The sequence below is a fragment of the Gossypium hirsutum genome, chromosome A12, assembly GCF_007990345.1.
Source record: "Gossypium hirsutum isolate 1008001.06 chromosome A12, Gossypium_hirsutum_v2.1, whole genome shotgun sequence".
In the NCBI taxonomy this organism is placed as follows: domain Eukaryota; kingdom Viridiplantae; phylum Streptophyta; class Magnoliopsida; order Malvales; family Malvaceae; genus Gossypium; species Gossypium hirsutum.
Window position 1 is genome coordinate 7,827,805 of NC_053435.1, and position 22,542 is coordinate 7,850,346.

General features: G+C 31.8%; 1 protein-coding gene and 1 pseudogene across 1 annotated transcript; one reads left to right on the forward strand and one right to left on the reverse strand.

The window, feature by feature from the left end:
* The first annotated feature begins 9,341 nt into the window (after nucleotides 1-9,341).
* On the forward strand, nucleotides 9,342-14,338 carry LOC107928184 (phosphatidylinositol/phosphatidylcholine transfer protein SFH6-like; annotated as a pseudogene).
* A 103-nt stretch (nucleotides 14,339-14,441) lies between these two features.
* Nucleotides 14,442-18,179, reverse strand: LOC107928170 (phosphatidylinositol/phosphatidylcholine transfer protein SFH3). The gene is made up of 15 exons (XM_041082614.1): nucleotides 18,084-18,179; nucleotides 17,806-17,964; nucleotides 17,304-17,568; nucleotides 17,121-17,220; nucleotides 16,740-17,006; nucleotides 16,566-16,643; nucleotides 16,388-16,489; nucleotides 16,258-16,307; nucleotides 16,062-16,161; nucleotides 15,897-15,968; nucleotides 15,762-15,812; nucleotides 15,503-15,617; nucleotides 15,027-15,409; nucleotides 14,838-14,918; nucleotides 14,442-14,748 (listed from the first exon to the last, which is right to left on the reverse strand). Exons 2-15 carry the CDS (start codon nucleotides 17,849-17,851, stop codon nucleotides 14,725-14,727), a joined length of 1,734 nt encoding a protein of 577 aa, XP_040938548.1. The 5' UTR covers nucleotides 17,852-17,964; nucleotides 18,084-18,179; the 3' UTR covers nucleotides 14,442-14,724.
* Between the last annotated feature and the right edge of the window lie 4,363 nt (nucleotides 18,180-22,542).

The window sequence follows — 22,542 nt, forward strand, 5'->3', positions numbered from 1 at the left end:
AAGGACAAACTCCGTTTAAGACTCTTCACGGACAAGAACCCACTTATGATCATCTATGGGTATTCGGGTGTTGCTGTTTTCCTTATTTACGTCCATTTATGAGTCATAAGTTGGACTTGTATTCTCAACCCTCTACTTTTTGGGGCTATGGTTCTCAACAAAAATGGTATCAATGTTTCCTACCAAATGGTAAGATTGTCATTTTTCGTCATGTTGCGTTTGATGAACAACGGTTTCTATCTACGTCTGCTACAGGGGGATTTGTACTTGTGTTTAGTAGATCAATCTCAACGTTCGTTCCTCTTGTCAAAAATGTCTCTTCTCGGCCTATGGAGTTCTCGACTGCTCAATCTTCTGAGTCATCTTCACAGTCTGATGTCTGCTCCTCACCCTATATCTTTGATGTTCCTCAGGCTGGGGTTGGATCTGACCATGAGCCACATAGTTCTTTTTTACCAAATAGTGATAATGATCATGGTCCTCCCGGGCTCGTTTCTAATGTTCCGTCTTCTCCTAATATTTCGGCATTTTTTTTTGCCTACGATTAATGCTCACCCAATGGTTTCTCGATCTAAGGCTAGCTTTTTTACGCCCAAAGCTCTGTCTGTTGAAGCTGTAGAATCTTCCACGATTAAGGAAACATTTTCTACTACAGAATGACGTGCTGCAGCTCAAGCTGAGTATGATGCTCTCATTCATAATTCCACTTAGAATATTTTACCATTACCACCTAATCGCAAGATAATCGGATGTAAATGGCTTTTTAAAGTGAAGAGAAATCTTGATGGCACTATTGCCCAATGAAAGGCTAGGTTAGTAGCGAAAGGCTGTTCTCAAGTACCTGGGTATGATTTCAAGGAAACATTTAGTTCAGTGGTAAAACCTACTACTATTTGGGTCATCTTGTCTATTGCCATTTCTAAAGTTTGGCAGCTTCGTCAGGCCAATGTGAACAATGCTTTTTTAAATGTCGATCTAGATAATTAAGTCTTTATGCAACAACCTCCGAGTTATGTTCAATATGATTCGAATGGCAAACCGTTCGTCTGTTGTCTGAAGAAAGCTTTATATAGATTCCGTCAGGCTCCGCGTGCCTGGTTTGATAAACTGAAAAGCTTTCTCTATTGGCTTCATCATATCTAAATCTGATGCCTCACTATTTGTTAGAGTTGCATCTGACTCCACTCTTTATGTTCTTGTGTATGTGGATGATATTATCATCACTGGAAGTATGCCTACCTCTATACATTGCTTTGTTCAGCAGTTGAATGAAGAGTTCTCACTTAAAGATATGGGTGATCTTCATTATTTTCTCCGGATCGAGGTTACTCGTTCCTCCACAGTGTACCTCTATCTTTGTTAGAGGAAGAATATCCGCGACCTTATTGACAGGAGCTCTATGTCTCATGCAAATAGTGTTCATACTCTAATGATTAGTTCGTCTACCATATCCAATGATGGTGGGGATCGTCTGTGTGATCCTACTGAATACAAAAGCCTTGCTGGTACCCTACGGTATGTGGTTCTTACTTGTCTTGATATTGCCTATGCAGTAAACCGTATTTGTCAATTCATGCATAATACTACTACTGTTCATATGGTAGTGTTAAAACAAATTTTGCGGTATTTATGTGGCACACTTGATTATGAGATTGTTTTTCGTCCATCTACTCGGTTATCTTTAGTTGGTTGTGCAGATGCTAACTGGGGGTTAGATTTTGATGATCGGCGTTCTACATCAGGTTACTGTGTGTATTTTGGTCACACACATATATCTTGGTGTTTCAAGAAACAGCAAGTAGTTTCACGGTCCACGGCTAAGGCTGAATATTAGAGTCTTGCTGCACCCACCAGCGATGTTACTTGGTTGATTTCGTTACTTAAGGAATTACAACTTCAGTCTACCGATACACCTAATATTTGGTGTGACAATTTCAGTGCAGTCGCCGTAGCAGCTAATCTTGTCTTACATTCTAAGTTCAAACATGTCGAGCTTGATCTACTTTGTTCGAGAGAAGGTTGCTGATGGCTTTGTTATTGTTGGTGAAGTTCCTGCGTGTGACCAGGTTGCTGACATTCTTACCAAGTCGCTTTCTGTATCGTTCTTTACTCGATTTCGACATCTTCTTCGGGTCTTACCTGTTGGGAAGATGGATGAATGTTAAAGAGTTACTCTGCTGTTAAGATAGCCTATTAGTTGTAATTTATTATTCAAGCAGTTAAGCTGTTAGCAAGAAGCAGTTATTCATATGTTCTATAAATACTATAATCATATTGTACAAAGCTAGATTAGAAGTCCAAATACAGAAATACTCTTTTCAATATTCAGTATAGTTTTCTTTCTATTCAATTTTCAGTATAGTTTCATTCTTTCAATTTACAACAAATTCTTAACTTACCGTGGCTTTCAACAGTTGGCATTACTTTCGCTGTTAATCAGGCTTACCACAACTGCAACATCAATTTCAATTTCCAAGCTTGTTAGTTAAGATTACTAGCGAATTGAAGGCAATCTCTAAGTCCCTAGAATTTAGTTCCAATACTATTAGCACAAGGGATATGGCAGTAGCTTCCCGTAATCCATTGTCATTGACGGTTCATTTGTCTAATTATCTTTTAATTTAAGAAAATTTTACTAAGTGGGAGCTATGGTTGTTTATCTGAATTGTTTGTTTTTGTTAAAATAATTGTTAAAAGAAGATTGTTGAGACAAATATTTGAAGTGATTGCGATAGACAATAATTTTTATTATTTGAAGTATTGACAATTTATAAAAACAAAATATTTGCATTGTGTTGATATCGTAAGATTATTCAAACCCATCAATGAAGATTAATTTACTTGTACAAACATATCTTAAAGATCGAATTGAATATGATCAATTATATCAAATCCCTTAGATCAATGATGTTGAATCGAGACAAAACTTGAATACTTATCTTCCAACAACTCACTTAACTTCGGTCATTATTATTATATTGTATTTAGTTATTTTAGCTACAATAGAAATGATTGTGATTAATCTTTAGTATGTTAGAAATTTTCAAAATTCTCTATATACTTTAGAGACTTGTATATGTTTAGGTACTAAATATTCAAAGTTCTTATCAATTAATTGGGGAACATTATTTGTAACAATGCATTTGAGATAATAAAACCTTTTGTTATTTGTTTTACAAATAAAATTCTAAGCGAGGGATTTTAGTGGCGAGTGTTCTAATATTTGTACTACAAAAATGAGAATTTTTTATTGGAGAGTATTAGAACTAGCATAAGTGATCATATTAAATTCAATGCTAATAAATCTGTCTCATTGAGCTAGATTTTGTTTCCTTGATATTTATTGCAGTTTAATAAGAAATGCCCTCTTTCGTTACCATTTCTACTCATGCTCTATTTATTGCACTCAACAACTATTCATATCAACATACTTAAATATAAAAAATATATATATATTTAATTTTAAAATCATCTAATCCATTAAGCTTCATTTTTCAAAACTTAAATCAAAATTTTCACTTGAAAATTATATTAATTAATTTATTTCTATTATTGAAATGCATAATTTTTTTTATTTTATCCAAATAACACAAAAAAATATATAGTTATCTTTTGACTTATTTTAAATTTAATTATTTAAAATAATTGAAGAGATAATAATTAATATTTTTTTATCTTTTTAAATAATCTCATTATATATTCAGATCATATTTGTTTTTTTATACATTTCAACTCATTTGAACCCACGTCCTCCTTCAATGCATTTGAACCCATATCCTCCTGCATTGACAACAATATTTATGCCAATCGAGCCAAGAGTTAATCGACAATAATTAATATTCTTAATTGTATTTATTTTTATATCTTTTAAAATTATTAAAAATGACATGAATTTTATGAAATATTTCTATTATTTATGTATGTATTCTATTTTTTTTTGTGTTTGAATGAATATTTATTTTTTTAATAAAATAATTAGATTATTTTTTATTTTATTTTTTTCAAATTATTTATAGTATTCTTTAACAAATTTTTTCATTAACATGGGTGAGCATATAAATAAAATTTGTCATGTTATATAAAAGTCTCGGCTTGTAATTATATATTAGATTTTCTTTTATTTTGTAAGTAGTCTCTTTTTACTTCCTTAGTTATTTTAAAAATAATATTAATTAGACCGATTAAGTCTTAACTTGATTGATTTGAGCATTTTTGTTAATGCAGGAAAACGTAGGTTCGAGTACGCTGAAGTACATTATTCTCCTATTTATGGGTTAAGGAGGAGTTATTGATAATTTTAAATATTATGTTAAAAGAAGAAGAAGATATCACTTATAATGAAATTATTCAACAAAATAATATTATTACCTATCTTAAGATTTTTTATTGCAATTTTTTGTTGTTGTTCATGTATAGTTTTTTGTATTTAGTTTTTGTTTATAAAATTTTAATATAAAAGACCCATTTTTTTTACTTGGGCATAGTTATATATATTTTTATTTTTAGTATCTATAGTTAAAGTTTGCAAACTTCATCTTATAAGATTTACTGAGATTTAAATGGCTTAAAATTAATACGGATGCATCTATATCAAGCATTAATTCTATGGCAGCAGTAGTAAAGGTTGCACAAGATCGTTTTGGTTGTTGGATTTGAGATTTTAATAAAAGGATTGGTTCATATCCTATATTGAAGACAGAATTTTAGGGAGCTTATAAGGGAATTTTGATCACATGGGAGAGGGATGCTAAGAAAATTATGCTGGAAATGGATTACAATGAAGCAATCGGCACTCTTAAAAGAGGTGAAGAGGGGAGTTTGCCAATTTTCAACAGAATTCAAGGACTCATATCACAATCTTAGTTGGTTCAGATTAATTACGTGCCACAAGAGCTTAACAAAGTGGCTGATGGGCTAGCTAGATTGGCCTTGTGTTCCACCACTCATCACAGTAAATTTGATGTTTCTGCTGTTATTGTCTATAATTTATTTATAATAGAGAAAGCTGTAGGCCCGATAACCAATTAATTCTGATTTCTTTTTCTTTTATAAAAAAAATCACAAGAAAAAAATTATTACTTTCTTGAATTATAATTTAAAAATAGTTGCTTTATATATAACTAAACATATAAAATAAAATTATTAAACAATGTATAAATCATATTTAAAAGGCTTAAGGATGCAAAAAGCTCTCAAAATTTTTCAAAAAAGTAATTAAGCCCTACTTTTTTTTACACTTATTTTGGTATTTGAATTTTCAAAATGCATAAAAAAAAGCCCTCAAACCTTTTCAAGAAAAGCAATTAAGCTCTTACTTTTTTTTGCACTCAATTTGGTACTTAAGCTTTCAAAATGCATCAAAAAGACCCTAAAACATTTAAAAAAAACAATTAAGCCCTTACTTTTATTAAAAATTAGAAAAGAAGTTATAAAAAATTAAAATCAATAAAATATATAAATATTATTAAATTTTAATAAAAAATTCAAATATTTAAAATTAAAAAAATATAAAAATCGTAAAAAATATATAAAATTTTATAAAATTTTATAAAAATTGTAAAAAATTATAAATATAAAATTTTATAAAGTCATAAGAAAATTACATAAAATGTAAATAAATATAAATTTTGTAAAATTTTTTTATAAAAATTATCGTACCAATAGAAACATTTTATAATTTTTCTATAACTTTTATTGGTTTCTATTTTTTTATCATTTTTCGTCACATGCCACGCTGTGTTGCGACAGTGATGTCTTTAATTGAAAAAACTAGGGGTCGTTAATTATTTTATGATTGTACAATTTTTATAAAAAAATTCTAATTTTTAATAAATTTTAAATTTTTATTAAAATTTAATAATTTTTCTAAAATTTATTATTTATAATTATTTTTTAATTTTTAATAAGAGCATGGGCTTAATTGCTTTTTTGAAATATTTTAAGGGTATTTTTTTATACATTTTGAAAGTTCAAGTACCTAGTTAAGTGAAAAAAAAAAGAGCAAAGACTTATTTTTTTGAAAAAATTTAAGAACCTTTTTTTTTATGTATTTTAAAGTTGAAGTGGTCAATTTATTAAAAAAAAAGAGAGAGACTTAATATTTTTTTTTTAAAGTTTGAGAGATTTTTACCTTAAACCTGTTTAAAACTATAAAATATTTTTATAAAAATGACATATGGGGTTTGGAAATACATAATGAGACATCATTTCTTGAACCAGAAGAGACGGTGCATTCTGACAATAGATTGAGGGGCTCCCCCCTGAAAGACCCTGTAGGATACAGGCTCTAGACCTTTATCCTGAGTGTAAAAAGGATATAGTATGTTTGGCGATGCAAGGGAACTGAAATCCTCTGCTTGCTCTTACTCGTGCCCCGCTAATCTAATTGGTCCACGTATGATAATGAATTTTATATTTTTACTTTCTGTTAACGTCGTCAACTATTTTTCATTTCCTCCTCCTCAAGTTTCATTTACTCTTTTTTCTTTTAAGATCCAAATAAGGATTTATCGAATGCTATGCTTTAATATTGCATCTGAAGTTTTTTGAGTGTCAAAAAACATCTAAAATTAGTCTCATTCAATCCATCTGCAACCTTATAATTGTCAGGTACCAGAAGCTTAAGCCACTGAAAGAACACTTTACTAAACCACTCCACAAGTTATGGATCCAGAAACATACATGAGTTCTAAGTCTCAACAGTGATCTTTGTATCAAGCTGAGACTATGGGTCATCATTTTAATCCAAAAACATACACTTACTAAGCCATGGTAATTTCTGGCTTACTAAACAAGAAACTGAGTTTATGTCATACATGTTTGTAGGGTATTTTTGAGAAAGAACTTAAGGAGCAGGCATTTAAAAGTCATTTATGGTTGAGAGGGAATCTATTGAAAGAAGGCATTGAGGCCTTGAAATGCTCATATGAATGCTTCACATCATCAACAACCCATTTCTTGAATGCTATGCATCAATAATCAGGGAGCACCGACATCTACTCTATGCATCCCTACACCACTTAAATAACTGAGAATCCAATACACAGTCAAGGCGCCCATAAACGGCTGCCTGGATGTTAACTTGAACTCCGTTTCTGGCAGCCTCTCAAATCAGATCTCCTGAGCTTCTGTTGTGGCCTAAAAGAAACACTCTATTTTCACTGAAACTTGAGAAATTTGACCCCAAAAAACTGAAACTTCATGAAGCAGAGAAAAAGGGCACGGCTTTAACAAGACTCCAAATATAAATTTAATGGTACATGTGGACCAATAATATTGATGGGGCAAAGGGGCAGTGAATTTTTGTCCTATGCAAGGTAAGATTATTTGATGAAAGAGGTAATGCAAAAATGAGTTTACAACGAAATATTAAATGATAGGCTTGTTTAAGGCTTGGCCGAAATAAGAGAGAGTTTAGCAAACATACGAGGTATAGAAAATGAGTTTAGATAAAAACCAAAGTTTTTCTTTATTTGGGCAGGATTTTTATTTATTTAAATATTTCTGGTTCAAGAAATGATTCCTCATTACGTCTTTGCAAACCCTGTATGTCATTGCTTTAATGACGATGGTAATGGCTACATCGATCACCTTTATTCCTGTTTTCAATGAACAATGCAAAGTCTATGTTGTTATTACCCTCATAATTCGGGTTGATCCACAGCTTCAATGGAGTCTTATCATTTGACCGTATCATCCTTTCTCTTCTTGTATCCGCTCCACTCGACTCTAATTGGTTTCCTTCATCCTTCAGTACCGATCTTGAGATATTGTGGGGTGCTTGAATTCAACCCTTGCATTTATATAAGCTTCTACATCTTATATGTTATTGAGTAGAGAAAAAAGCCAAACGTCTAGTCTCACAGGCTAGATCTTTTGTCTCGCAATCTGTATGACCTTAGGTAATTCATTAATTTTAAATTTGCCTAAATCAACCTAACCACCACAAATGCTTTCAATATTCTCTCATTCACAAAGGATAAAAAAATAATAATATCTTTAAATTAGGATCAGACTAACGTATCCCTTAAATTATGAGATTTATAAGATACATAATCAAATATAATCTAATTTTTATAAGATATGATTTTTATTAATATTCTAAGATTAGTTCTCATATTTACCAAGATAGCTTATGTTATTATATCTTCATCATTGGACCACTCAGACTTCAATTTGACAGGTATTTCTAACAATTTATTGAATCGGATCAATTTTTGTGGGCCAAATGATCTCCATATAAATATTAGACCTCTATTAAATGCACTTGATACGATAATCATATACTTTGAACTGCAACCCATGACACTAAAACTTTAATGCTCAAATATTGATATGAAACATGGTCTGATAATTATCAAAAAGAGTTCCGTGACCCAATCTTTGTCTCATGTTTTCCATTTTCTCATTCTAATATATCATCATAAGCACTGTAATCTCATTTAAAAAACCAAAGAAAAGAATTATTAATTTTCTCTTCCATTCTAACTTTCAGATATTGAGCGGTATAATAAATAATTGAGAAAAACTCTTGATGCTATGAAAGGGGTGGGGCAGCTTTTTCAAATTTCAGTCCCAGTCGCACCTAAATCTTAAAAAATAAATTGCGTAATTCTCTGGATTCAAGTTTAAATTATAACAAAATTTGATGTTGTTTTCTTTAAAATAAAAATTGAATTGCTTTTTCAAGTTAACTAATTTGATAATATATTATATTTAAAACTCAATTATTTATATTTGAATCCCAGTTTTAATACTAAATAGGCGTATATTAAAAATAGAATGTTAAATAGTTGAAATTAGTTTTCTCGATACAATCAATTGAGGAAACTTATTACCCTATCACTGAATAGTACCATATTTATTTAAAACACCCGCAGTGACAGAATCATTACCCAATTACAGTGCCAGCAATGTCCTTTATCGGGTACAGTTTACCTACCACCGACAGATTCGTCGCTACCCTGCTCTCTCATCACCTCTTCTCAATAAAAAAAAAAAAATCCCCTGGCTCCACCTCCCCTTCAATCAACTCCCATAATTTCCTTTACGCCCTCCTTTCATTGGGACAAGTCCCCAACCAATTCCTTTCTCTCTCTAAATTCGCCGCGGTTTACTCCGCGAGTTTCTATTTGTTTATTTTCAATCAAAATTCTATTTTTTTTTACTTTACTTGTTAACCATAGTCTCCAAGATGAGTTAAAATTCTGGACAGACACATTTATGACCGTCGGATCTACCTCGTGACCCGTGACGTAAAAACACATCAATTACTAATTTTTCTCAAAGAGAAAGACGCAGTAAGTGGTTCGTTTTCTTTCACTTCTTTTATTTATTCATTTATTTTTTGTGATTAAATTAAAATAAGAAGCAAATCTTTAACCACCTAAAATTTTGGGCTCTTTACTTACCTTGTTCTTGCTTCTTGATCGTAATGCTGGTTTTGATACGTTTCGTGCGTGTACACTGATGCCATTTTCACACTATTTAGACCTAAAGCCAGTAAGTCGGATCACCGGCGGCCAAGCCTTGATTCTTCGAGACGGAGTGTAGATGTCGGGGCCACTCGATCGATTCGCTCGGCCTTGTGAGTTTAACTTCGTTCGTTTCTTCATCTTGTTATTCTAGGGTTCTACTGTTGCTACAGTCTGGTTGCTGAGAAAATTTTGGTATTGCAGATAATGGAAGAGAAATTAAAGACTCGATTTAACTAAAGAATAAATGAATTCGATTCTTGTTTAGGTTGTCAGATATAACATTGGAGATTATAGACATTATTTTCATTTTATTTATTTTTTTGACTTCTTATTTTGTTATTTTCTGCCATGATTTGTAGCTTTTTTAGATTTTTTTCCAGAAATATAGGTAAAAATGAGGGGAAAAAATGATTCTCACTTCATCTTTTATTTTTTCTTTATCTAAACACTACTTGTTTTTAACTGTAATGCTTTGATATATGTCATGAGAAAGGCTTTGAGGGGTTTTATGGTGGTGATGAGAGGAGAGAGAGGAAATCTGATTTCGAGAACTCAGAGGATGAAAGGCGCACAAGAATTGGATCCTTGAAAAGAAAGCAATAAGTGCATCTGCTAGATTTAAGCATTCTCTTAAAAAGAAGAGTAATAGAAGGAAAGGTGATGGCCGTGTCAGCTCTGTATCCATTGAGGATGTTCGCAATGCTGAAGAGCTACGGGCTGTTGATCAATTTCGACAAGCATTAATCATGGAAGAACTGCTTCCAGAAAAACACGACGACTATCACATGATGTTGAGGTGCTCTCCTTCTCTTAATTTTATTTCATATTCCTCAACATAATAGGTTTTTTTTTTCTTTTTGTCAAGTTAGCAGTGGATAGCCTAATGACAAAACATTTTATCTTTTATATATAGTAATTTCCTTAATGATTGTTTATGCTTCATGGTTCACCATTTAAAATCTTGATTTGAATTTTAATTGGCTTGATAAAGAAACCAATAAGAACTGTGAGTCTATTGGTCTTATCATTGTTATGCTTTTTGTTTTGTTTTTCAACACATCTTATTTCTGCTTGCTGATATGATATATCCTTTTCGTTTTTGTTTGGAGCCTTCTGCATCTTCTCTTCTGCTCTCCCATTTTTAGTTTGCCTTGCAAACTTTGAATACTGTGACCAATAATAATTAGTTTCTGGCCTTACTCTTTTGTAGGTTTTTGAAAGCAAGAAAGTTTGATATCGATAAAGCTAAGCACATGTGGGCAGATATGCTCCAATGGAGGAAGGAGTTTGGTGCTGACACCATCATGGAGGTAATCACAATTAATAATTTGCCTGAAAGAATTGGTTATAATCCATGTTTTTCAGTGCATTCTTCCTTAATTTTCAGGATTTTGAGTTCAAGGAGTTGGATGAGGTCTTAAGGTATTATCCTCATGGTCATCATGGTGTCGATAAGGAGGGAAGACCTGTGTATATTGAGAGATTGGGAAAAGTTGATCCCAACAAGCTCATGCAAGTTACGACTATGGACCGTTATGTAAAATACCATGTCCGAGAGTTTGAGAAGGCCTTCACTATGAAGTTTCCTGCATGTACTATTGCCGCGAAGAGGCATATAGATTCAAGCACAACAATTTTAGACGTTCATGGTGTGGTATGTTTCTTGTAATCGCTTGTTGCCCTGTTAGTACCTTATATTTGGCTTCGAGTTAATGACTAACTGACTATTGTTTTCTTTTTGTTTGTTTATCAGGGCTTTAAGAATTTTACTAAGTCTGCACGGGACCTGATTATGCGACTGCAAAAGATTGATGGTGACAACTACCCTGAGGTCTGCCATCTCAACTTGTAGGATGAATTGTGAACTTATGCTTCTTGAAAGATTTTTATATTAATTTCTTTCGAGCTGAACTTTTTGTTCTGATCTTTGTTTTTCAGACTCTTTACCAAATGTTTATCATCAATTCTGGACCTGGTTTTAGGCTGTTGTGGAAAACTGTGAAGACATTTCTAGATCCCAAAACAACTTCCAAGATTCATGTATGTTAATACTTTTCTGCAATATTTGAAATTGACCATGCTTTCTTTTGTGGCTTTTGACTTCTTATTTATTTGTTGCTGACTCATAATTATACATACATATATACATATTGTGGAATAACTTTAGGTTATCGGAAATAAGTACCAAAGCAAACTGCTAGAGATTATTGATGCCAGCTAAATACACTTAGAACTTTCAGGACATGATATATTCTCGATTTATATTTGTTTTTTTCTCCTATGATAGTATAATTTTTATCATCTGTTTCACTTTAAAAGTATATATTCTTTTACTATATTTCACTCTCCTGTTGCCTTCTTTCTAATAGCTTATAATGATGTTTAAAATCCATTCAGTGAGTTGCCAGAGTTTCTAGGTGGTAGCTGTACCTGTGCAGATCAGGGAGGTTGCCTTCGGTCTGATAAGGGGCCTTGGAAGAATCCAGAAATAATGAAGGTTATAAACTGGCTTTGTTATTTATTGTATGTTAATGCTGTTAATTTCAAGGGCTTCATCCGTGCAATCTTTCTCACAAAAAATTTTAATGCACGTGTTTTTTCTCAGATGGTTCTTAATGGTGTGGCATTGGGTGCCAGGCAATTTGTAAAAGTTCTGAATAGTGATGGGAAGGTTATTGCATATGTTAAGCCACAATGTCCAATGGTATATGATCTTTTTAACTTTCAATGGCCCTTTTCTTCGTCGCTTAGTGATATTCCTGTTTTGAGGTAAAAATATTGCACTATCTCATTGCCTTTTGGGCTGTATGACAGTTGAAAGGTAGTGATACATCCACTGCAGAATCTGGATCAGAGGCTGAAGATATTGCATCGCCAAAAGCTATGAAGAGTTATTCACAACTTCTGCTGACCCCTGTTTGTGAAGAAGTGGGTTTCCTTTTTACCTTCTAACATTTTGTCGGGTTTGGGAATTGAAGTACTTTGCTTGTAGCTGATAATTGTGTCAGACTACATTCATCATGACTGATATAAATGGTTGGGTAGAAGAGCTTTTAACATGGATTTCTGCTTTTGGAACACTCAAAATGCTTTGGAGTACTGGGTTCATTAATAGAAGAATGCTTGACTAGATGTTTTGATTTATTTTTGTTGGATCAGCTATTTGCATTCTTTTAACAGTTGCTTTTAATTTTTTGGTGGTTTGTTGACAATATTTTATAACCTATGAGTTTCATGATGACTTACAAGGATACTTGATAAAGACTTCATTATGCATCTTATCAGTTTCTACACCGAAGTTTAGGATCATTGGCATTTTTTAGAAGTAACTAATTCGCTTGTTTGGCTTTGTAAATTATGCAGACTAAGGTAGTTGGAAAAACAAGCTATGCTGGCAACTTCTCAGGCTATGATGAATTTGTTCCCATGGTTGATAAAGCTGTTGATTCTAGTTGGAAGAAACAAACCTTCCTCTTGAGGCCTTCTGCTTCCAAAGGTTAACAAATGTACTCTTGCATACTGTTTTACCCTTTAATAAGCTACATTTCTTCTTTAAAACATGCTTAGACCTTTTATAACATGCTTAGGAAAATGAAATGCTATTTCATAATCAGGTACATTAGCAGCTCCTGAAACTCCCAAGGCCCAGGAAGGAATTCGAACTTGGATTTTGCGGATGCTCATGGCTTTTTTCATGACACTTTACACTCTCTTCCACTCAGTGGCACTGAACATAACCAGAAAGCTACCTAACTCAGTTTCTGGTCATTGTCAAAATGTTACTGAACCTACACCTAATGCAACTCAAAAGGAAGAATGTCGCGCCCCTTCTCCAACAGCTCTTCAGACTCAGGCTGATCTTCTATCTTCTGTTATTGAGAGGTTGGGTGAGCTTGAGGAGAAAGTTCTTACACTACAAGCGAAGCCATCTAAGATGCCTTATGAGAAAGAGGAGTTGTTGAATTCTGCTGTATGTCGTGTTGAAGCTCTAGAGGCAGAGCTCATTGCTGCCAAGAAGGTACTGTTGGCAATCTTAATAATGGTATTATTTTTCCAAACATTATCCATATTTCTCTCCCTGAACCGTATCCTGTGAGTGAGGTAAACCATTAAATAATATTTTCAGTAAAGTATTTGATTGGGCTAATGAGATTGCATTTTGCATTAGTGCAAAGCTCTGATAATTCTTCTCGGGAATTTGGATTTATTTCCTATTAGGCTAACTGGCTTCCCAGATTGCTCATTTTTCTAGAAATCTCAGTGTCTTCTATGGAATATTCATTATCAACTGATTAATCACTTATTTTGGGTATAGCTTGCTGATAAGGCTTTTAATTAATTATTTATTTTTCTCTAAGACATTTTGCAGTTATGGCCATTCTTGCTTTCATTGTCAAATTTTCATTTCTTTTGCATGTATGTGCTGTATTAAATAGGCTCTTCACGAAGCTTTGATGAGGCAAGAGGAGCTGTTTGCATCCCTAGACAGTCGAGAGCAAGCCAAATTAAGGGTATATCATTGCATTGGTTTTTCCCGTTGTTTATGTACGTTTCCTAGAATTTGTGCTTAACTTTTTTGTGGTTGTGACTGGTATGCCTCTTGGTTTCAGAAAAAGAAGTTTTGCTGGTGATATGTTCTGCTGATGAAGAGACTAAAAACAAAACCGCTTACGGTTTTATGGAGCGGCCTATGTTGATCCACGAGCAATGTAATTGCCTGTTCGCTCAGAATTGAATATAAATCCTACTAATGAAACCGTCAATTCTCTCAGGCTCGTCTCATTTCCTTCTTTCCATGTAATGTTTGAAATTGCTGTACTTCAAAAGTAAAAGGGGATTCATATATATTTTCGCTTTCGGAACTTCGTTGTCAAAAGTTTGAGTTTCACTTATATCGCGTTTGCCAAATAAATGTCCTGAACTTGGTTAATGTTCATAAAAATTGTGGAAACTTAAGAAATGGACTTTAAAATCCTCTTCTGTAGCTAAGATTTGAGCAGTTCTTTTCTTCACTTTTTTAATCACAATTTTAACCTTGAAGAACATTACAACTTGGGCCAACCAAGAAGACCCCCAATTGGGCCAATAATTGTTCAACATATTACAATATCTTTTAAGAAATTTGCCAAACTCTGACTTAAAGGGGCTTGGAATTGAATATTTTACAAAGCAAAACAATATAAGCAAGCAATACATCTATGGGCTGAAATCTCAGTGCATGTCACCTACGCCATCCAGCACCCAATTTTCATCTTAGCCAGCGAAATGGGTTCTGCAGCCACATATCCAAGAAAATTAGATGTGAGGGATACACATATATACATAAATAAAGTTTGCATGATTTGACTTTTGATAACTTACAAACTTCTTCTTCTTCTTCTTCTTTTTCTTATCAATGTAGGTCTGAAGCTCCTGCTGTTTATCAATGGCTGTCTCAAGTGCCTGCATAAGCAAGAAAGGAAACACAATCAATTAAAGATTCAAAGATAGTGACAAATTTGTGTTCTTCATCGGTTTCTTCAGTAGGATGGCCAAGTTGTAATTATTTACCTTCTTAGTTACAGATAGCTCTTGTTCCAGGGTGCCGACCCTGCTTAAAGCAGTATTCAACATCTCCTTTTTCTCGGGTGGCAACGTTGCTGGTTTATCGGCAAGTACAGTCACCTTCTCTTCCAATTCAGCCATGCGTTTCATCATGGCAAAGATGTCAGCGTCATTAATAGGTGGTGCTTGTTGAGCGGCAGGGCCTGTGATCATTGGGTTAGCATAGTAAACTTGACCACCATACAAAAGAGGTTCAGTCAGTCTCCTAGGAATTTTGCGGGACAAGCGAACCAGCGCTATAATTCCCATAATCAAGGCCACAATTCCTCCGAAAATGTTGGTGCCCATTCCTTGAGTAGCCATCCTAACATCCTTCGTCTGGTAACAATCTACAGTTTTGGGAAAAAAGGGTCACAAACGAATGGTGTTATTGCTACATTCTTTAAAACTCAAGAAAACGTACTCAAATGCAAAAAATCTACCTTTGGACATGCCAAAATTTTCAGCGTTAGGCCAGGAAGGATGTACACCCTTGTCAACCATCGGCATAAACTTGTCACAGGCAAAGGAACTCTGGGTCTTTCTCTTGATGGGATTCTGCAATATATAAAACATGTACTTTTATGTTGACTGATGGGATTCACATAGATGCAGAAACTGATTGCAATATTTAGCTTCATGAATCATGATTTATCTCGTATGTTTCCATTGTGGACATGGCATGAGAACAACTAAACTTACTTCAGGCATTGTAGCTGTCTTTGCATCCAAATGGCAGCTCTTCTTCATGTCCTAAAATATCAAAGAAAAAGTTAGGCACTCATTTTGTAGAGTACTAGATATTGAGATGGCAGAGCCTTGGGTAAGAGGAATTACCTCTTCACTTGTTTTCTCCTCAACATCTGTTATATTCTTCCTTGTGCACTTGCCTTGACCATTTTGAACCTTCTAAGCTCATGAAAATGTACTCAATTTCATTATTCCAAGTATAATATAACATAGATATTTCACCAAAATATCATTCAAGCTTAAGTTGACTACCTTCAATATGTCGGGATCGTTCCATGGACCCTTGTCGGAGACCATGCAGCTGCCTTTGTCAGCACAATTACAGGTGCCCCCCAAAAACTCTGGCAATTGACTGATGAAAACCACAAGAAATAAATGCTTTAAATATAGAAAGTTTGAAATTCATGGAATATAATATTCTCAACTAATGAAGAAAAAAAACACTCACTCTGCATCAATTACTTCAAGCAATTTGCTCTGGTATTTGTTACCCAAAACCTGGTGAAAAGTTGTTTAGCAACATTATAGTAGCAAAAATCAAATGTATTGTCAGGTAAAAATGGTGAATCAATAGTTACATGGATCTTTGCGGTGGTCTTCGGGTCAAGGAACGATTTAACTGTGCCCCATAACATCCTAAATCCGGGGCCAGCATTGATGATAAACATGCGGTTCAATGTCTGTAATATAGAAAGCATCCAATTAGCATCTCCTGACACGTAAAACGGAGCTTATGGAGTAATGAGTATTCAGTACCTCAGGATAATTGTCACCATCAATCTTCTGAAGGCTCTGAAGGAGCTCCCTTGCAGACTTGTTGAAGCTCGAAAGCGCCTGAACATTCATTTATGATGCCAGGTCTTAGAACTGCAGTGAAGCAATATGCGTGTATATATATATATATATATCTAAGCAGAAAATTTAACATACCACTCCTTCCACATCCAATATTGTTGTGCTCTGGTTAATTTGCTTTTTGGCAGCAATGGATGCAGCAGGGAACTTAACAGCAAAGGTCTTCTCAAACTCCTTTACATGGTACTTCAAATACCGGTCTATTGTTGTAACTTTAATCAGCTTGTTAACATCAACTTGGCCAAGCCTTTCAATATAAACAGGTCGGCCATCCTTATCAACTCCATGATATCCTTGCGGATAATACTTAACCACTTCACTGTATTCCTTGAAATCAAAATCCTTAACAAAGAAGTTCCCGGAAGAAAATTTCAGACAGTTTTAAAAGTTGCATCATATATGTTCTGCAATATGGAAACAGTTTCCACACACACACAGAGACATATGTGGATGTACCTCCATTATCGTGTCGGCCCCGAACTCCTTCCTCCATTGGAGCATATCAGCCCACATGAGCTTTGCTTTATCAAGATCATATTTCCTGGCCCTAAGAAATCTGTATGATCAAAGAAGGAGTTAATGGCCTAACCTAATACCATTCCTATCGAAGCTTAGTATTGTTGAATGGAAGATAGTGACCTTAGCATCATATGATGATCATCATGTTTAGCAGGCAGTAATTCATCTAAGATGAGTGCCTGGCGGAATGCATCCACTGCCTGTAGCTCTTCAGAATCAAGGCCATCCTCTATATTAACAACCGACATTACTCTACTATGTCTTCTGCTTTTCTTTCTCATTGAATGTCTAAACTTGCTGGAAGCACTCAATGCCTTTTTCTTAAGAGACCCAAGCTTTTTTTTCTTCTCATCCTCCGAGTTATATACATCAATTTTTTCTGCACCTGTAAAACAAGCCACTCTCAAACCCCGAATTATATCAACAAACCCAGAATTATTAATATCATTGAATTTCATGCACACAATTTGCGTTTCTTTTGGGTTCTTGATTCATCTTTCACCATTTAAAACCATAGTCAGATATCTGGCATGCATCTAAATCCACCATTAGTGTACATGAATTACAGTAAATGGAAAATAAATAAATAAAAGAAAAGCTGAAAATGTTTGTAAAAGATCACCTATTCTAACTTGTCGTTCAACAGGTTGAGACAAAGTGTCAGCCATGAATACAATGTTGAGGACTTCGTTTAAGCTCAAAACAGGGCAGCAGGTTCAAGATGTTATAACTCATACAAAGATGTTCAATATTAACGGCCTGCAGAATCGAATCCGAACATCTGCAAATAAGCCCCAATGAAATCAAATATGATAACAAATAACTAAAAAGCTGAAAAGATTGAACCAATCCAATGACAGAAATGTTATCCAATCAATATTGAAGAGAATATGATTATACCATATGATAGGAGTCTAAGACTCTGAGGGCTAATGGAGAAAGGGATAGGTTTAAATAACAACCGACTAAAACTATAAAAAAAAACAACTCACCAGGATTGGTATTGTCATATATAGTTCTCTCTTAACATAGATCTTTAAGCTTTACTATTATTGAGAAGAAGGTTAAACATAATTTGTTCCGGTTTGGCGACATGCATGCAACTCCATTCAAAAACCATTCCAGTCTTTTTATCTTTAACTAACTTATTAACTGTCTTCATCTTTTTTCTCGGCCGATGTCGCAGCCTAGAAACATGGATATCCAGATTTGAAACACTAATTGAAACAATTAGGCTAATATTTAGTTTAGTCTTGCTTCGGGTCAAAAAGTATTTTTGAGCTAAAATTAAAATTATTAAAACACCTTTAAAAAGTTTAAAAGCATTTTATTTAGTAATATTTTTATAAATACTTTTTATTTCAAAAATGCTTATTAGAAGTAATGTTAAACTAGTCCTAAATTCTGGATTTATATATACTTCATCAACCCATCTCGTGAGAGAAATATATTCAGATAATATATATTACATAAATAATTAAACCAATTGCATAAATTATCTAATTAATTGTTTATTTATTTAAATATTCATCTATAAATTATATTCTTGTTATGCAATTAAATATTCAAGTTTGTTAAAATAGTGATATTTAGAAAGAATAAGTTATCTTTCTCTATTGATTTACAAGAGAATATATATTAATCGTTGAATATGAAAATAGCATAAAATTTAATCCCTAAATATATATATTTATAACCTATTAGTACTTCCCCTCAAACTGGAATATATAGGGATGGCAATAAAGCGTGGTGGAGGCGAATATTACTAAATTCACTACCACTCCATAATTGATATGTTCTGCTCCGCTCTTCACTCCACTTCATTAGGAATGTATAATTTTGAAAATTATTACCACCTCCATAGATGTTAGATGCATCCATCCTCCCTTTGCTTCAATTTAATTTTTACTATTTATCTTTTAATGTTTTCAATTTTTTAAAGTCAAGTAAAATATTTAAACATAATTATTAAAATAATATTTTAACATAAAATATATATTATTTTTATATTATGTTAGTACATTTTTACATTTTTAATAGTATATATATAATACAATGGTAATTTTATATAATGGAGTGGGTCTGGGTGGGGTAAGCAATTATCGTAACTGCTCCATACCCACTATCCAAAAGAAAAAATCTATCCGCCTCACCCCGCATCTACTTTTCAAGAAAAAAATCAACTCCATTCAGAGCGGAGTGGTTTAGAATCTATTAGATGGTTTGAGTTTTGCCATCCCTAGGAGTATATATATCAATCATGGCCAACTTGTTATATAGATATTGAACTCGATTCCTAGTAAGAGGTTTTGTGAAAATATCATAGAGTTGTTTTTGGTTTTTAGGTAACTATTATAAATCAATCCTTCTAGGATTTTTTTTGCGAACAAAATGATGATAAACTTCAATATGTTTTAGTTGTTCGTGAAATACGAGATTTGAGGCAATGTGAAGGGAAACCTAATCATCACACCATAATTTTACTGGTAATGAAGACTTTAAACCTAATTTTGTAATGAGATGATGCATCCACATAATTTCACATATAGACTAAGCCATTAATTTGCATTCCGATTCTGCACCAGATTGAGATACAATATTTTGTTTCTCACTCATCTAGGACACCAAATTTCCTCCAACAAATACACAATAGCTTGTGGTGGATCTTCTATTAAACTTAGATCCTGCCTAGTTAATATCTATAAAACACTTAATATTAGCATGCCCACGATTCTTGTATAGTATGCCTTTCTAGGAGCTCATTTTAAGTAACACAAAATCTGTTCTAGAGCTGCCCAATGATGAATGGTTGGAGCTGTCATAAATTGGCTAACAACACCGGTTGCATATGCGGTATCTAGACAAGTTAGTGTGAGATAGTTCAACTTTTCTACCAATCTTCTATACCTCTTAGGGTTCTCAAATAAGCCAACATCTTCTTTTGTGAGATGTAGATTAGGAATCATCAGAGTGTTGCACGATTTGACTCCTATTTTCCTTGTTTCTATTAACAATTCAAGCACTTACTTTCTTTAAGATAAGAAAATCCATTTCTTACTCCTTGTCATCTTCACTCCCAAAAATATTTCAGTGCCCCTAAATATTTCGTATGAAATTTACAATTAGGATATCATTAAATTTAGGATTGTAAGCTTATCTCAATATTTTTTAAAAATATATTATTTTAATATTTTTAACAGGATATTTTAAACAACTAGTTTTATCTAAAAATTTAGAAAATTTTCTTAATATATAAGTAATTTATCCTAATAGTAAAATTTTAAATTTCATACAAATAATAAATTTTAGGATAAAAAATTTATCTAAATTTTAGTGTTTATTTATATCTTTAAAATTATCATTAAAACCATATTATCCATTGCTATATAATGTCAAAAGGGTCATTTCTCATAATATCATGCTTACATATCTTGTCATATAATATAGACTAATTTTTTTTTCGTGTGATGCATAGTTTGATTATATGTTTTAATTAAAATATGTTTTAATTTTTTTTAATACTATCAAATTTAAATGAATCGGTAACACATATAAAAAAAAATCAAAAGTGAGAACATAAAAGGAGAAGTGTAAAAAATGAAGAAATTAAGATGTTATTCTTTAAAAATAATTTTATACAATAGTTGTGGATATATAATTTTTTTAGAATATTTAAAAATTAAAAATTTATATATCTTTTTATCTTAAATTAAATTAAAATTAAAATTAAAATAAATTATAATGGTAATGGTAATGGTAATGGTAATTTTAAAAAGAAATCTAATGATAACAAATTTAGATTAAGATAAATAATATTTCTCTTTATGATAATTAAATAATATTTAAAGTTATGGTAATATTATTTATCATTATGATAATTTTATATATTTTATTCCTTACATACAAAATTTAGGTAAAATTTTCAAAATTTATCTAACTCTTTTGAATTGTACTTAAGATTTTATTTAAAATTGTTATATATATATATATAACTAGTTTTCTTTGCATGTGTGAATTGAATGTATTAATTATTTTACATTTAATTATTTCATAAAATTTTTAATTTTTTAAATTTTTTTAATAATGTGGTTATGAAATTAAAATATATTTCGTAAAAATAGTGATAAACTTAAAAATATTTTTTAATTAATTTTAGAATTTACAATGTCTTATTATGTAAAAAAAATTGTAAGTTGAATTATTTGAAAACAAATTTAGTTTTAATATTATTGATAAAGTCATATTTCAATTTTAAAAATTTTAAAACTATTTGTTAAAAATTTAGATCTAAAAAATATTATACTTTGCAAACTAAAGTAATTAAGAAAACTTCAAAACTGTTGCAAAATTGTTTACACATTTTTTCAAAAAAAAAAAGGTTTTTTTATTGAAAAGTTGAATTTAATTATGTTTGAAAACATATTTACTTTTAATTAATTTTATGTTATTTTAAAAATTCTAATTTAGATTTTTTCTAATATAATTTAAGTTAGATTATAAAATAGTAAAAGCTTTATTAATGAATAGTATTTAAAAAATACTAACAAAGTTAAACTTGTTATAAATATTTTATTATTAAAGGGATGCCCATCAATATTAAGATAAGTTTAATATATATTTAGATTTTAATGTTTATTAGAAGTAGACTTTTATATCATGTATACTCTTTATGCTTATAAATATAGATTTAAGATAAGCATTGTAAAATATCCCCGTAGTCTTATATCTTTTAAGTTGAATTATGATTTATAAATATTTCATTAGAGCATCATAAGTTTCTATAACATATATTTGATATTGAAATTTGATACAATGTATATAAGGTAACTTTCAAGCATCGTACACAAAAAAATAATTGATTGTTTTATAAATGGTTTTTACTATTAATTTATAAACATTATTTATTAATTTATAAATGTTATTCTGAAAGTAAATAGTGCTTGTGATAACAGCCAGAGTGATACGATGATATTAAAGATCTTCGGGTATATTTCACTATGATTTATTTTATTATAGCATGTTAATTATAATTGGAGACTAATCATGACAACAAAATGAACAAATATATTTTGAATTGAAATTAATGCATGTTTGTGATGGTGGTTATGAAAAAAATTATGTTAGATTTTTATATTTCAGATGTGAGCTTTCTTCATGCAAATGTGCAACTCTGAAAGATATGATCATCGAAATATGATAATTTCTTGCACTTGAAGTTACAAAATCTCCTATCTAAAGCTCGTTATGATTGGATGCATAAGAAGTTGCAAGATTTTATAATTGTGAGTGAATATAACTCTATAGTAATTAAGATAAGTTCTCAATTAAATTAATGTAGGAAGATTAAGTTCTCAATCAA